The sequence below is a fragment of the Talpa occidentalis genome, unplaced genomic scaffold (assembly GCF_014898055.3).
Source record: "Talpa occidentalis isolate TD23 unplaced genomic scaffold, MPIMG_talOcc4v2.1 talOcc4.16, whole genome shotgun sequence".
Lineage (NCBI taxonomy): Eukaryota > Metazoa > Chordata > Mammalia > Eulipotyphla > Talpidae > Talpa > Talpa occidentalis.
Genome location: NW_023601653.1, coordinates 18,772,456 through 18,785,967, shown reverse-complemented (window position 1 = coordinate 18,785,967; position 13,512 = coordinate 18,772,456). Strand labels below are relative to the sequence as shown.

General features: G+C 40.3%; 1 protein-coding gene across 4 annotated transcripts in view; it reads right to left on the bottom strand.

The window, feature by feature from the left end:
* The window catches only part of EEA1 (early endosome antigen 1), a 419,318-nt gene that overhangs the window by 244,814 nt on the left and 160,992 nt on the right, over positions 1-13,512 (bottom strand). For 3 of the 4 annotated variants that reach the window (XM_054696139.1, XM_054696138.1, XM_054696141.1), the window contains exon 3: positions 3,680-3,746. In XM_054696139.1, the coding sequence (XP_054552114.1) occupies positions 3,680-3,746 (67 nt within the window). Of the gene's footprint in view, positions 1-3,679; positions 3,747-9,316; positions 9,337-13,512 lie in introns of those variants that run through there. The other variant, XM_054696142.1, reaches the window with a different exon arrangement.

The following is a 13,512-nucleotide window of genomic DNA, read 5'->3' as shown; positions in this document are numbered from 1 at the left end:
AAATATTGACAACTATGTGTCTATAAAAGATGTAATTTATAATATAGTATTATTTGTTACATGATAGCATATAAGTATAAAGTTATATATAATATAGCATGTATAAATGAAGTGGTTACTATACTAAATGCCATGTTTTTTAAAAAAAGGACTTTGACTCAGAACTAATGGTCAGATAATAAATGACCAGGATGAAATCAAGATTAAATCAAGATGACAGCCATTTGTGTCATTATCTAATCGTAACTCTGTGTCTCAGCCAGCAGTGGACGCCAATGGATGTTTTATGTATACTATGTCCCATAATGAAACTTCACAGAATTAAAACAGATTTGTATATTTTGGCTCAGTCAGAAATAATGTCAATAACAATTAGTCCATTAGAGAAAAATGATTATTAAACTTTTTTGAATGACATATTATTTAAGAATCAATGATAAGGGAACACTGTATTTGTATACTTTTGTGTGCTTTTAAGAATATATCAATAGAGGGCCTCTCTGCTGGTGCAGGCAGTTGAGCGCAGCAGTATGAGGCTGTCCACAGCCTCTGCAGTGCCAGTTCGATCCCCGCCAGCGTTAGAGATACCCACATGGCGGGGCGGACCTCTCCTGTCTCACCTGCTGCTCCCCTCAGCTGTGTATTTTGTCAGTCTGCCTGTTCTGTTACCTGCTCTGTCTCAGATGAATTCTCTTACCTTCCCACACATCTGGCCTGTACCCTGGTTCTTGTACAAAAATAAATAAATCTCTAAAAAAAAAAATCTATCAATAGAGAGAAAGAGACCAGATATTCATATAAAAAATTAAGAGTGATTAATTCTAACGGATAAGATAGAGTGGTTGTTTTGATCTTTGTATGGTTCTATATTTTAAAATTTCAAAAGACAGATTAATCTGCTATAAACTATACTTAGGAAACAGAAGAAGACTAAAGTTTTTGTTTATAATTCCATGAGGCTCACAAACTCTGTGGACTGTATCCACAATCTGGGAATCTCAGGTCAAGAACTCTGAAAGTTCATAAGCAACTACAAGTCCAGGTACCTGTCAATCAGCTTTCCTAACAGTGGGAACCCTTGAACACCTGCTCCAGAAAGACATTCCAGATGACTGAGAAGATGGGACATAGCTGCTGTTGCGGACAGGGAGCTCTGGAGACAAGTTACCTTACACCAAATACTTTCTGAATTTGAGGAAAGTCGATTCAAAAGTCCAATTTGTCAAGAGGAAATTTACATATGTTCCAAAGAGATGTTTTTTCTTTAAAAAGGAACTTGCTTAAAATTTATACTATCCTCAAAATGTCCTAAGATGGATTATTGTGCAGTTTTTCCTCAGCATGGCTATTAGATTAAAAAAAGGAACCTCCCTTGGAAACCTCCACATAGTACAAATTCCTATTCCTTCTCTAAGTCCAACTCAAATTCAGTAGAATTCATGAAACCTTGCCTTTCTCCTCCCATTTGTCATTACCTCTCTTCTCCCTGTGTTCAGATACATCTGCTCACTAAAACTGTATTGTCTCTTACATTTAGCTTCTTTTACATGCAGCATTCATTAATTTCTACTTATTAAACACCTCCTGTTTGTCAGACATTGTGTCAGGTTGGAGAATTAAAGCCTGAATACACAGGTTCCCTGCCCTCGAAGAACTTACACTCTTTTTGTTTTATGAGCTTGGCCAAGATCTTACCACACTTAAATTTCCATTAGATATAATAACTTCAGAAGAATTAAAAGGAAAAAATGAAAAAACTGTACAAAACACGCTTAATACATCATGTAGCTCAACTTCATAGAGCGAGATGGAGCTCACTATCGAGCTGCGGACCTGGGCTTCTCACTAGAGGGGACTGTGGGCCAGTCACCTACCTTTCAAAGCCCATTTCTCCATCTAAATAAAGACTACCGTATCTGCTCAGTTAACTTAGTGTGGTTGTTGCACTGCCTTTGCTGCCACTATTAAGAGATCTTTGGCTCTATTGTGTATATATGTACCACATCTTCTTGATCCAGTCATCTATTTTTAGGCATTTGGGTTGTTTCCATAGCTTAGCTATTGTAAATAGTGCTGCTGTAAACATAGGGGTGCAGGTGCCCTTTTGAATTAGTGATTCTGTGTCCTTTGGGTAAATACCTAGGAGTGGAATTGCTGGGTCATACGGAAGCTCCATCTTTAGCAGGTGGAGGAATCTCCACACAGGTTTCCATAGCAGTTGGACCAGTTTGCACTCCCACCAGCAGTGCAGGAGAGTTCCTTTTTCTCCGCATCCTCGCCAACATTTGTTGTTGCTAGTGTTTTTAATATGTGCCATTCTCACTGGTGTAAGATGATAACTCATTTTAGTTTTGATTTGCATTTCTGTGGTTGCAAGTGATGCTGAACATTTTATAATAAAGTAAAAATCAAAATCAACAAGTAACTATAAGCCAGAGACACACTATGGGGGGAGGGGGATAGGAGGGATTATGGTCAAAAGCATAAATTGTGCAAAAATGAAAAATAATGTAAAAAATATATAAAATAAAAAAAAGAGAGATCTTTGGCTCTAGAGGAAAACTCGGACTGGAGATACAGCATAGAGGTGATTGCTGAAGGCATGGTACAAATGAGATTTCTAGAAACAGGGATTTCTACTATGTCCTGCATTGAAGCAGGCACGTTACTTATGAATTCATTTATCTTTACAACAAATATTTCATTAGCACCATTTTTCAGATAAGGAAATGAAGATTTTAAGAATTTTAAGCAGCTTCCCTGAGGTCATACAGCTTGTTCGTGACCAGTTCACAGTTTCTACCTCTCAGCCTATTCTCACTGCATATCCTAAACTCAGTCTATAAATCAATTCAGCCCTACTTTCTACCATCTCATTTTATAAGCGTTTACATTTAGTCCCAGAGATTAAAGAACTTGACGAAAGTTGCTGTTATTTAGTCAGAGAGAACAGATTTCTAACATAAAAAGGACTTCTAAGTTTTACAACAGATCTTATAATAAGGTGATTAAAAGAAAGGGGAAAAAAACATTATAAATATGCCCGTTACATGTTCTTTTGTTTTAAACAGCACTGTCATTATCTTAGGAGATGGTGGTAGAGAGCAAGGCAGCTGGCTCTGGCTATGCTCTGGCTGTGCTCTTGCTGAGAATAGGGAATGGAGGGAACTTGCAAAATTCTAACCAGCTTGTGAAGTTCTACTGTATTATTGGGTGCCTTCCCAGCACCTAGAACAGTGCTTGGCACTAAGCCCCCAATAATGTTTGCTAAATAGACATTAACTATGAATATAATCAGTGTATCCTGGACAATTATAACTCTATGTTCCCTGCAAAAAAGCAATTAATTCTTTCACCATTAAGATTATGTAGGTAACACTAATAAATAGATTTTTCTTCCCCACCACACCCCACTCACATCAGTTCAACTTGTATTTGCACCTGTAATATGGATGAATACAAAGGGTCTTGTTTGTCATCCTTTCTGAGTTAACCATCTTGAATCATCATGACCTGACCCTGAACATCAAGGACAACCTCTCACCACGTGTGTATTACTTCTATCACTTGTTCCTTTGAACAAGTGATATAGTATATTATACATACTATATATGTAAAATATACATATATTTTGCAATAAAACTCACATTCCAGGAGTTGACTCCCAGATTTTCTTTACCTCCATTGATGGGTGAGGGTCAAGACTTTGCTTGCCTTTTTCTTGCTGATGGATGTTGCTGAAGGACCTGTGCGGAAATTTACAAGATGAAAAGTTGCTTTCTTCCCCTCCCTTCTGTTAAATTCTAACTGGCCACCCCTCACCCTCATGGCAAGTCTAGCCTCTGTCCTGGGCAGTCTCTGCCAGCCAGGCCAGGCTTGATCTTGTTCTCTCAATGTCTGAGGCAGGGAGGCCTAAGAGGAAATAGTGCTCTCATTCCAAATTTGCTTCGTCTCTATGGGGAAAAATTTTTCTGAGAAAGGTAAATGCAGCAATCTGAGAAATCTTAGTTGATTATTTACTATTACTTAACCTTCGAAAGATTCCACTGCAAGAGGAGGGCAGGCCTTTATGCAATTCACAGTCCAAGGAACTTCTTTTTCTCTGCATAAGCAGAAGTACTTAGCTTGGGCTTAAGTGCAAAAAGGCCAACGCTATGACCACTCCATCTCCCAAAATACTTCCCAGTAGACACTGAAAGTAGTTGATTTGCTAACAAGCCTGAAGGTATTAGGGTTGACATCATTCCTGAATTATTAATGGAGCTTTGCAAATAAGCTTTACCTGGGTACATGACTGTCCTTTGCTAATTTTTACAGCATACAAGGAAACCTAGCCATAAAAGGGTTATTGAAGGCTCCAGTAGGGGCTGATGGGGGTGGGGAGCAAAAGGAGAAGGATATAGATTTTCAATGAGTGCACAGGAATGGATATATTCAGGGGGTATTGTGTTCTTCAAAGCAGTCAGACATGAATAACACTGCCACTTCAAAACCATAGTGGAATTTAGATCCCGATGAAGTAGAAGTCTCCTCTTAACCAGGGATGCAAATGCTGCAGTTGCAGGTTGGTCCAGGGACATCTTGGAAATTTGTTGTGTCTCAGCGGAAACGTTCAACCAATGCCTTTCTACATCATACTTACGCCCACTTCCCAGAGCCTCTTCCCACCATCGTGTTCCCACAAGATTACCTTCTGGAATGTCAACAGCTCTAACTAGTGAGAATAAGACTGACAAATCAGCTGGGTTAGGAAATGGTCTTGTAAAGCCCAATGGCCTCTCATAGCTCAACCTGATCAATTTCCTTCAAGCCTGACTGCAATGTGGTATATCCTTAAAAAAAAAAGATATGGTGATAGCTAGAAACAGGGAGCTGGAACCATGATGATAGCTGGAACCATGGTGATAGCTCATGGGTGAATGGGTGGTGGGAATTTCACGGGGACTATACCCAAGATGAAAATGCATACATTGTACAAAAATGAAAAATGATGTAAAAAAATATATAAAATAATAATTTTTTAAAAAGATAGGGAGCAGTGGGGAAGCAGACCTGAATTAGAATTCTCTCCATGTTTCCCTTGAAAAATTCTAATTTGGGGGTGCCTTTTGCCTGATAGTGACTTCTGACCACTTTTATCCCCTACAAACCATGCTTCCATGCATTTTCCCGGCTCTTTCTTGCCTGGATGAATTTGGGATGTTTTGTAAGACTCTGTCTCTCATTTCTAAATGGCGTGTAAGCACATTCAACCTGTCCGTAGATCCATTCCCCAGGTTAACCATGTGGTCAGCAAGCTTTCAAAGCAGGCATAACATTACTTTTCCAAGACGGAGCCTTCCTGACTCCATTTCTATGGTTCTAGGCCTTTCCTGGAGCAATGCTGGGCAAATGTCTCTGTGCAGATGCTGATGACAGTAAACACATTACCCGTATTCAGCCGGGGGTTTGACCACATTCAGTTCTGTGTTTGTCATATGCTCTCTCGCTATTTTTACAGCTTTGGGTCAGCTACTTGATACTTCATAAAATTTGTCTCCAGGCTGTCCTGCAGGGAAAATGACCTATTGGGGGAGATGCTGTTCCAACTTTATAACCTCTAGTGATTGCCCAATAGTCCTCTGAAAAGGTTGCAGGGCTGGAGTGAGCGAGGGCCCGTGCCACTTCCTGGCACTTAGTAGCACCCAGTGCTTTAGTGTAAATAAAACACTCTCCCCTGCTTTCAGGGCCAGTCCAGCCAGCCTCTCCCACACGGGACCCACTGGAGGTGGCTTGAGCATTGTGCAAAGTCAGCCTCTGCTCAAGGTCAGAACATGCAGGTTTCATCAGTGATGATTTTACCAACCTGTAGGTGCTTTTGAAAAACAAAAAGAGAACGTAATAGTGGCAAGAATGAATCTATGGGCTGGAAATAATGAGCCATTTATAACCCAAAATGAGGCTGCCAGGAAAAACAAACACACAAAAAAGTACATTTTATCAAAGGCCTGCGCTGCCCAAGGCTAATGGGGTACAGGGTACTGAGTGTTCAGCTTCCCTGGCCAACAGCTACAGTAAGTCATGCCCCCCTGTGCTGCCACCCTCCTGTCAACCCCATCAAGCAGCTTTAACCACCTGGTGGAGAAGAGCTTTAGTGTTTGCTAAGTGTGTGCTGGGTGAATGTTTCACATTTTTGATAAAGTCGTGGAGTCGGGTTGCAACACTTCCCAAGTGCTTCTGCGTAAGAGTTGCGCCATCACGAGAGGTAGGACTCCAGGCACTCTCGGTGGCCCCAACTCTGGCCTACGTCACACCTGAACGGACCCTCCAGGTTTCTGCCCATAGCCTTTAGAAGAATTTTGAGACGCTGAACTTGGTCCTAGTTTCTGGCAGTTCTTTGCCCCAAAGGTGTGTGGAATAAATTCAGCTGTCAGCACCTGCTGGTGAGGTGGAGAAAAGTGCCCTGGGCTGATCCCCCCTGGCACCCACACAAAGGAGGCTGGCTCTGCTTCCAGATGGCCTTGGCCTACCCTGAAGTGCCCACAAGGGAGGGAAAATGAAGATTTTAAACTAAGGAAGACTGAATTGGGGCTGGTAGCACAGGTTACAAAAGAAAACAGAGCAGGCAGTGAGAAAACATATCACAAGGGTCAAGGATGTCGAAGGATGAAATTTGATTTTCAGTCATCAGCATAAGGTAGTATATACAGACATTGGTTTATAATGCTGTATACCGAAATGTATATAATGTTATAAGCCAATGTCACTTAAATTAAAAAAATATATATTTTAATCAATTTCCCCAAAGCAAGGTGTCCTAATTACATCAGAAGAGCTTGAAATGGCTTGTGCACAGCCCTGTTGTCTGTTGATAGGAAATTTGGTGCTGTGCTCGCCTCTCTGGGCTTACCTGAAGCAAAGTTACAAAGTAGGTCGAGTGTCTGATGCCCTCTCACCTCCAATCACTGTACCCATCCATGCCTCTCTCTGCACTTGGCTTCTGTTTCCATCCAGGTTTCCATTCACTTGGTTTTGAGCACCTGCTCCATGCCAGGTGCTGTGCCAAGCACTGGGCAGCAAGCAGGACTTTCACAACACCTGGTGGCCCCTTGCAGTGCACCGAGCCAGTCCTGCACGGGCCTCCTTCCTCTGTCACTCAGCCCCACATCCTCCCAAAATTATCTCCCCCTCCAGTTAACTCCCAAGTCTCACCCTCACCTTCCTTTGGGGGTGGGACTATTTCTTTATAGTTCTTGTCAAAGTGATCTAACAAACTACACATAAAAGGGTTGCTTTTGTTAATCACTGTTGTCTCTCGGGAGCTTCTGCACATAAAAAAAAATGACAGTTGGAAGAAGCAGTGTCTTCCATAAAAATAAATAACAGACTAATTGAGAAATCTGAAATAGGAGGGAATAGGGGAATACTGTGTTGTCTGAGCAGACCATTCCAGGTCCCCCCAGGAGACATATCATCTGCTTCACCTCTTCACTTGCTGTTGTGGGTAGCGGGGAGGAGAACCAATTCTGGAGCTGGACTGTCTGGGTTCAAATCCTAGCTCTGCAAGTTACTTGATTTTTGTTTTTTAATTTCCTCATATGAAAAGAGAGATGGTAGAAATAGCTAAGTACATTTCACAGGATGGATTGAAGATTACCATACATTAGTATGTATGGAATTTTTATAATACTGGCATGCATAATAAGCACTCTATAAATATTAACTTTGATTTTTCATGAGGCCAGCTCTCTCCTTTCTACTTGGCATTCATGTTTTCATGTGAATTGGGACATGTAAAAGTAAGAATTTGTTATTCGGGGCTACAGTTTCCTCATCTGCAGAACAGGAAGAAGAGATTGAATGTAGGGTGAGAGGAAAATCAGGTGACCAGATTCTGGTCTATGTTCTCTGCAGGGTCTTGGTGTGGACAACTTACTTAACTTCTCTGCATTCCACAGACTGGATTTAATCTGCATTTTCCAAGCTGAGGTATTTCAAATAACACTTGCAAAATTATTACCATGTCCCTGAACCACATTCCTATATCTGGCTACTTACTTAATATCTTCCCTTAGATATCTTTACATCAAACCACGTTCATTTGTAGTCTCACACGAACCAATAATATCCATATACTCAAGGGTTTGATATTCTAGTTCTAGATTTTTTTGATATCAATACACGTTAAAATAAATACCTAATGGAATATTTAAATGTCTGTGTAACACTCAAATCAGCTTACATGCCGCCAGTAATGTACACACATCACTTCAGGAGACTCTGGAGTTAATGTTCACTATGGGTCCAAGTTCTAAAGTCTCATACTTTTCAAATGGTTATTTAACTTTGGACTTGTTTCTTTATATCACTTGCCTCTTTGAGGACTCAGTCTATGGCTTATGCCTCTTTATGCACCTAAGAGTAATGAATGCTTGTAAATATTTATTCTAAAATAATAAATGCATTCCTACATATGTACAGATATGTATCTGTCATCTACCAACAACCAGGAAGATACCTGAACCGCTCATTCCTTTTTCTCCACATCCATAGCATTAGGTTCCTCGGGAAGTTGCTCACTAAATGATGCAAAGTATGTGAACCTCCAGGCCATGAGTGAGTGCTCAGGAAGTGGTCACTTTCGAACCACCTCTTTCTTCCTGTGCCCCTTTGTTAGTGAGTAGCTGTTGGCCCATGTGAAAAGTGAAGCCTCTTCCTAAGGAGTTTGCAGCCAAGACTATTATAGTCTTGCAGCCAAGACTATAATTGTTGTCCTCAACAACAACCCTAAAAGACTCTGTTCCCAGGTCCAGAAACATTTAATCTAAGGGATAAATTGCATTTCTATATGTTATTATTGCAGAGGTCTTGAGAAATTGGTAATTTTTGGAATGAATTTTGCTCATGAGCAAAAATTTAATGTTTACCTGCAATATCATGGTGCCATTCTGGAACCATAGCACAAGCAATGTTTCAATCAACCAACAGGTATTAAGCTCCTTCTTGAGTTCTTTCTGTCAGCACCTCAGTGCGACACTTGGGAGATGCATACTCTGAAGAGACTAGAAAATTATGACACCTTGACAACACAAAATATGTCCTAGGGCTTAGCAAAGCATACACATGCAGTACCTCTGCATTAAATATTTGTTCAAAAGAAAAAATGAATGAATGAATGCATGAATGATGACACCACTTAAAAATCGCACTTAAAAATCGTACAGTCTGCTTAGGAGAGAAGGCATAGAGAGATGAAGAATTAACAAGCAGTAAACTTAACATTACAAGAGTTAGCACAGGTTACTCAAGGTTAAATGAAGGGTGTGCTGTTGTATACCTCCCCCAAACGCCCAGAGTGTTGATGCAGCAGCAGGTCTCACAGAAGAATGTGTGTTGGCTACTCTTCAGCACTTATCATTTTTCCACCCATGAGCCCAACCTCAGAGGGAAGTTGCTAGGTTGCTGTCATGTGACTCGTTTCTAAAGGTCATGAAGTTTATCAGCTCCTGGGAGTGAGCAGAGGCTTGTTTAATGTAAATAAAGCAGTGGGTGTTCATCCTTCCAAGCATTCTTCAGTCCTCAAAGGCAAAGAGAAATGGCAGTGATGACTCCTTAAGTGATACGGAATTAGAAAATATGACAGAAGTTAGAAGGCTTGAAGTAATGATTTTGCAGGTAGTTCGTCAGGGTAACCCTTCAACATGAAAGGGTCTTTGCCATGACTTCCTGGGGAGAGGTGCTGGGTTTCTATACAGCTCTTGAGTTCACACTGTCAGCATAAAAAAGCAGCCTGAATCAATGTTCTCTATTATTCATAAGTTACTGATTAGTTACTCTTCCCAGATAAACACTTCACTGAAAAATGCCTTCTTCTGAAGGGTTTTGAACCATTTCTAGCCCATGAATTGGACCATATATTTCAGTCTATACCATTGGGTACTGATTCCACCACCACCAAAACTCTAATCAATTGAGAAAGGTGACATTTCCATTAAAATTCTTTTTTAGCAAATGATTTATGTACCTGAACAATAGAACTTTCAAACAGTGCAAAATAGTATGCAGTAGAAAATATGTTCTATCAATCTCTGGAACCCAGAACATAGAACATTTTTTCCCATATTATATTTCTTGAATATCCTTCCAGATATACTTTGCATATATACAAGCATATAATCCCTCTTTCTTACACTTCGTTCTCTGTTCCTTAGTGAAATTCAACAAGATATTATGGAGTTTATTAGAAAGACATACAGTTAGAATACCTCTCTCATTTCAACAGCAGCACTGTATTCCATTGTATGGATGTCTCAAAACGTATCCAGCCCCCTACTGATAAGTAGACATATAGGTGGTTACCAATCTTTTGCTCCTGCAATCACTTTTTACATATATGTATGAAGAGATCTAAGAATCAAAGCCTTAACATTGAGTAACAGAATCAAAGGATGTGATTTTTAATTCTGATAGACATTGCCAAGTGGTGACTCTTCACTTTTGATGAGAATTCCAAAAAGTAAACTATTTACTAATGCCAGAAACAAAAGTGAAGACAATATTTCATTTTAAACTTTAAACCTCAGGCAAGCCACACATTTATTTATGAAACTCATTTGTCAATGCCTTGCCCATCTGCAGAGAAAGAGAGAGAGATTGAGATTATTATGAATCCATTCAAAATCTACCATCACAACAATTTACTAAATGAGGAACTTGCCAGAGGAGCCTTACCACCCAATTGTGTGGGTGTTGCAATGGGCTTAGTTTACTAATACCGAGTTCCCCACTTTGCCCTTGCCTTGTTTATTATCTTTTGTGTACCTGCCCATTTAGCAACACTGTCTTGTTTTACTTTTGTAACCAAAAGTCAGTTTTTGAACTTTCTCCCTTCCTCCCTCCATCAAAATACAGTTACATCACCTCTCTACTACATTCCCTCACAAAAGTTACCAGTCTTAAAATGCCAAGACAGGCAGATTATAGGAGCATCTATGAACAAGACCCTGTCACATAAAAAGTTGATTTATTTAATTTTCTAGGGGAATGAGCTAGTGAAGAACTATTGTGAACTTTGTTCAGTGGCCACTGGCAGCTCACTGGCTTCTTACACTAAAAAAAAAAAAAAAAAAAAGGTGAAGCGGCCCAGAACATTCTCCAGTGTTTACCCAACACACACTCTGTGCTACAATCCCCAGTTGGGGTTCTTTCCTATTTGCTTTTGTAATATGAGAAACCATGTGGAGGTTTGTGTTTGTTTTGTAACCAGCTGTAACCATTTTTTTTTTCTTCCTCTGACCATAAACACATAATCTTCCTGGTAACCATTGAAAATCTACATTTGACCAGGTTGAAACAGAATGAGGTCATCTTGGTTCCACTGGTGACAACCAATTACATAAATGTTCTGCTCACAGTTAGAATGGGTAGTAAATTGAAGAAAAGCCTTAAGTCCCACTTCAGATATTTTTGTACTCCATGGAGTACCTGGGTCCATGAAATGATTTTTTGTAACATGAGTAACCAAGAAGTTGATTATTATATTTACCTCAGAATTACTCTCAAAGTGCCACGGACTGTGGATGGGGTAGGGAAAACAGATTCAGACTCTGCAAGGAAACAGTTTCTACATCTCCATGCTGTGAGCTGTTTAAACAACTAAATCCAGACAGTCCTGTTCTCTCAGAAAGCAATAGAAAAAAACAGATCTTCCATCTAAAAATAAAAGTAAAGGTAAGATGCTCATGTTAACACTTTGTTGATAAACTTCAAATTGCCATGAATGTGTAACCTGCCCAGGGGACATGAGTCAAGGTCTAACACACAGTTCAGCAAACTACAGCCCATGGATGAAATCTAGTCCACCACCTATTTTTGTAAATAAAGTTTTATTGGAACACAGATATACCTATTAATTTACATTCAGCCTATGGCTGCTTTCACACTATACCAGCGGCGCTTAGTGGTTGCAATAGAGACCACAAGACCCATAAAACCTAATATTTTTACTATATATTCAGGGGCCTATAGGAAAGTCTCAATTGTGGAAACCTGGTGATCTTAGAAGTGGCTCATGGAGACATGAGATATAAGGTGAGCGGACTCCTAACACTGAAGGTTCATCTATGCCATATTTCAGACTTTGGTCTTGATCTTTCAGAAAGTGGGTAACCCAAGAGCATTTTGCATTTAGAAATGTCTCTCTGTGTTCAGAATAGGTAAGAGAGAGGTAAGCATGCAGGAGGAGACCATTTGTCTAAATTTCATGTCTCTGACAAATTCCTTGATTCAACAAACACAGATTGCTCAATCTTTGTCATTAGCCTCTTACTATCTACTTTGGAAGCAGACCTGGCTCACAGAGACAATCAATGTTTATTGAATCAAGCAATAAAGGAAGGAATAAAGACAAGATTTTAATAGCATCATCATTTAAAAGCTTCTCAAATAGGCTGCCTCGGTCATGACACATCAGCCTGAGATTCCCACTCATCTCCAATTTCCAAACTACTAGGAACTAAGATCCAGACAGGAGGAGGTTAATAGTGAAACACAAGCCAGAGAGAAATTCCTTCCCTTCGTCTCCAGTGCCAACATCATCAAATACCAACTATGGGCCAAACCTGTGTTTATTCCATGCTCTGTGGCCTAATGAGAGGGGAAGGGACAAGAAGCAGCTCTGCTAACAACTGTCATAAAAATAATACTACCATTTGGCTCCAAGGGACATCTTGAGTCTTTTTTTCTTTTGAATAACTATTTCATTTCTTTTGAATAACTTTTTTTCATTGAATAACTATTTCCACTAAAGGGAAAAGTAGAGCATCGAGAAAGGTTGTGACTTGCCCAAGGTCACTGAGCAAACCAGAAGAGCAGTTTTACAAGCCAAGAAAGAATTCAGGATATGTGAAGTCCAGTTTCCTTCCCAACCAAGAAGGGGCAGGGTTCATGACTCAGGAAAGGAACACCACATTATCTAAGCTCAATTTCTCTTAAAAGTGAGTTCTGCTCGAGGAGACTCAGGCTCCAGGCTCTGTGTCAGGTTTTTTTTTTTTTTTTTTTTTAATGGTCACATGCTATCCCTGACCACTAGATTTCCACACCTATCTTCAAAGTCCATCTCAGAGGAAGAAGAGCTGCTGTGAAGGTTCAGCCTGGCAAGTGGAGGAATCTGACTTGAGTGTTTCTGTCCTTTCTGACCATTCCTCCAGCTACCACTGACTAGGAAGTCCAGGCCATTTGTTGCTTTAGTCATCAAAATCCTAAGATGAGGACAGTCACCATCTCCAGTTGACCTGTAACAATCCTTTTTGTATGTGTGTGTGTGTGTGTGGGACCCTCGCAGGTGGCCAGGGAACGAACTGGCGCTGCAGAGGCTGCGGGCAGCCTCGCAGCCCAGCGCTCAACCGCTGCGCCACCAGGGGAGGCCCTAACAATCCTTTTGTTCCAGTTTAATCACTAATAACTCTCCTTTTCACTCTAAAACATACTCCAGTTGGGAATCCTAAATGAATTGTGCGGCCACGCTAGCTCTGA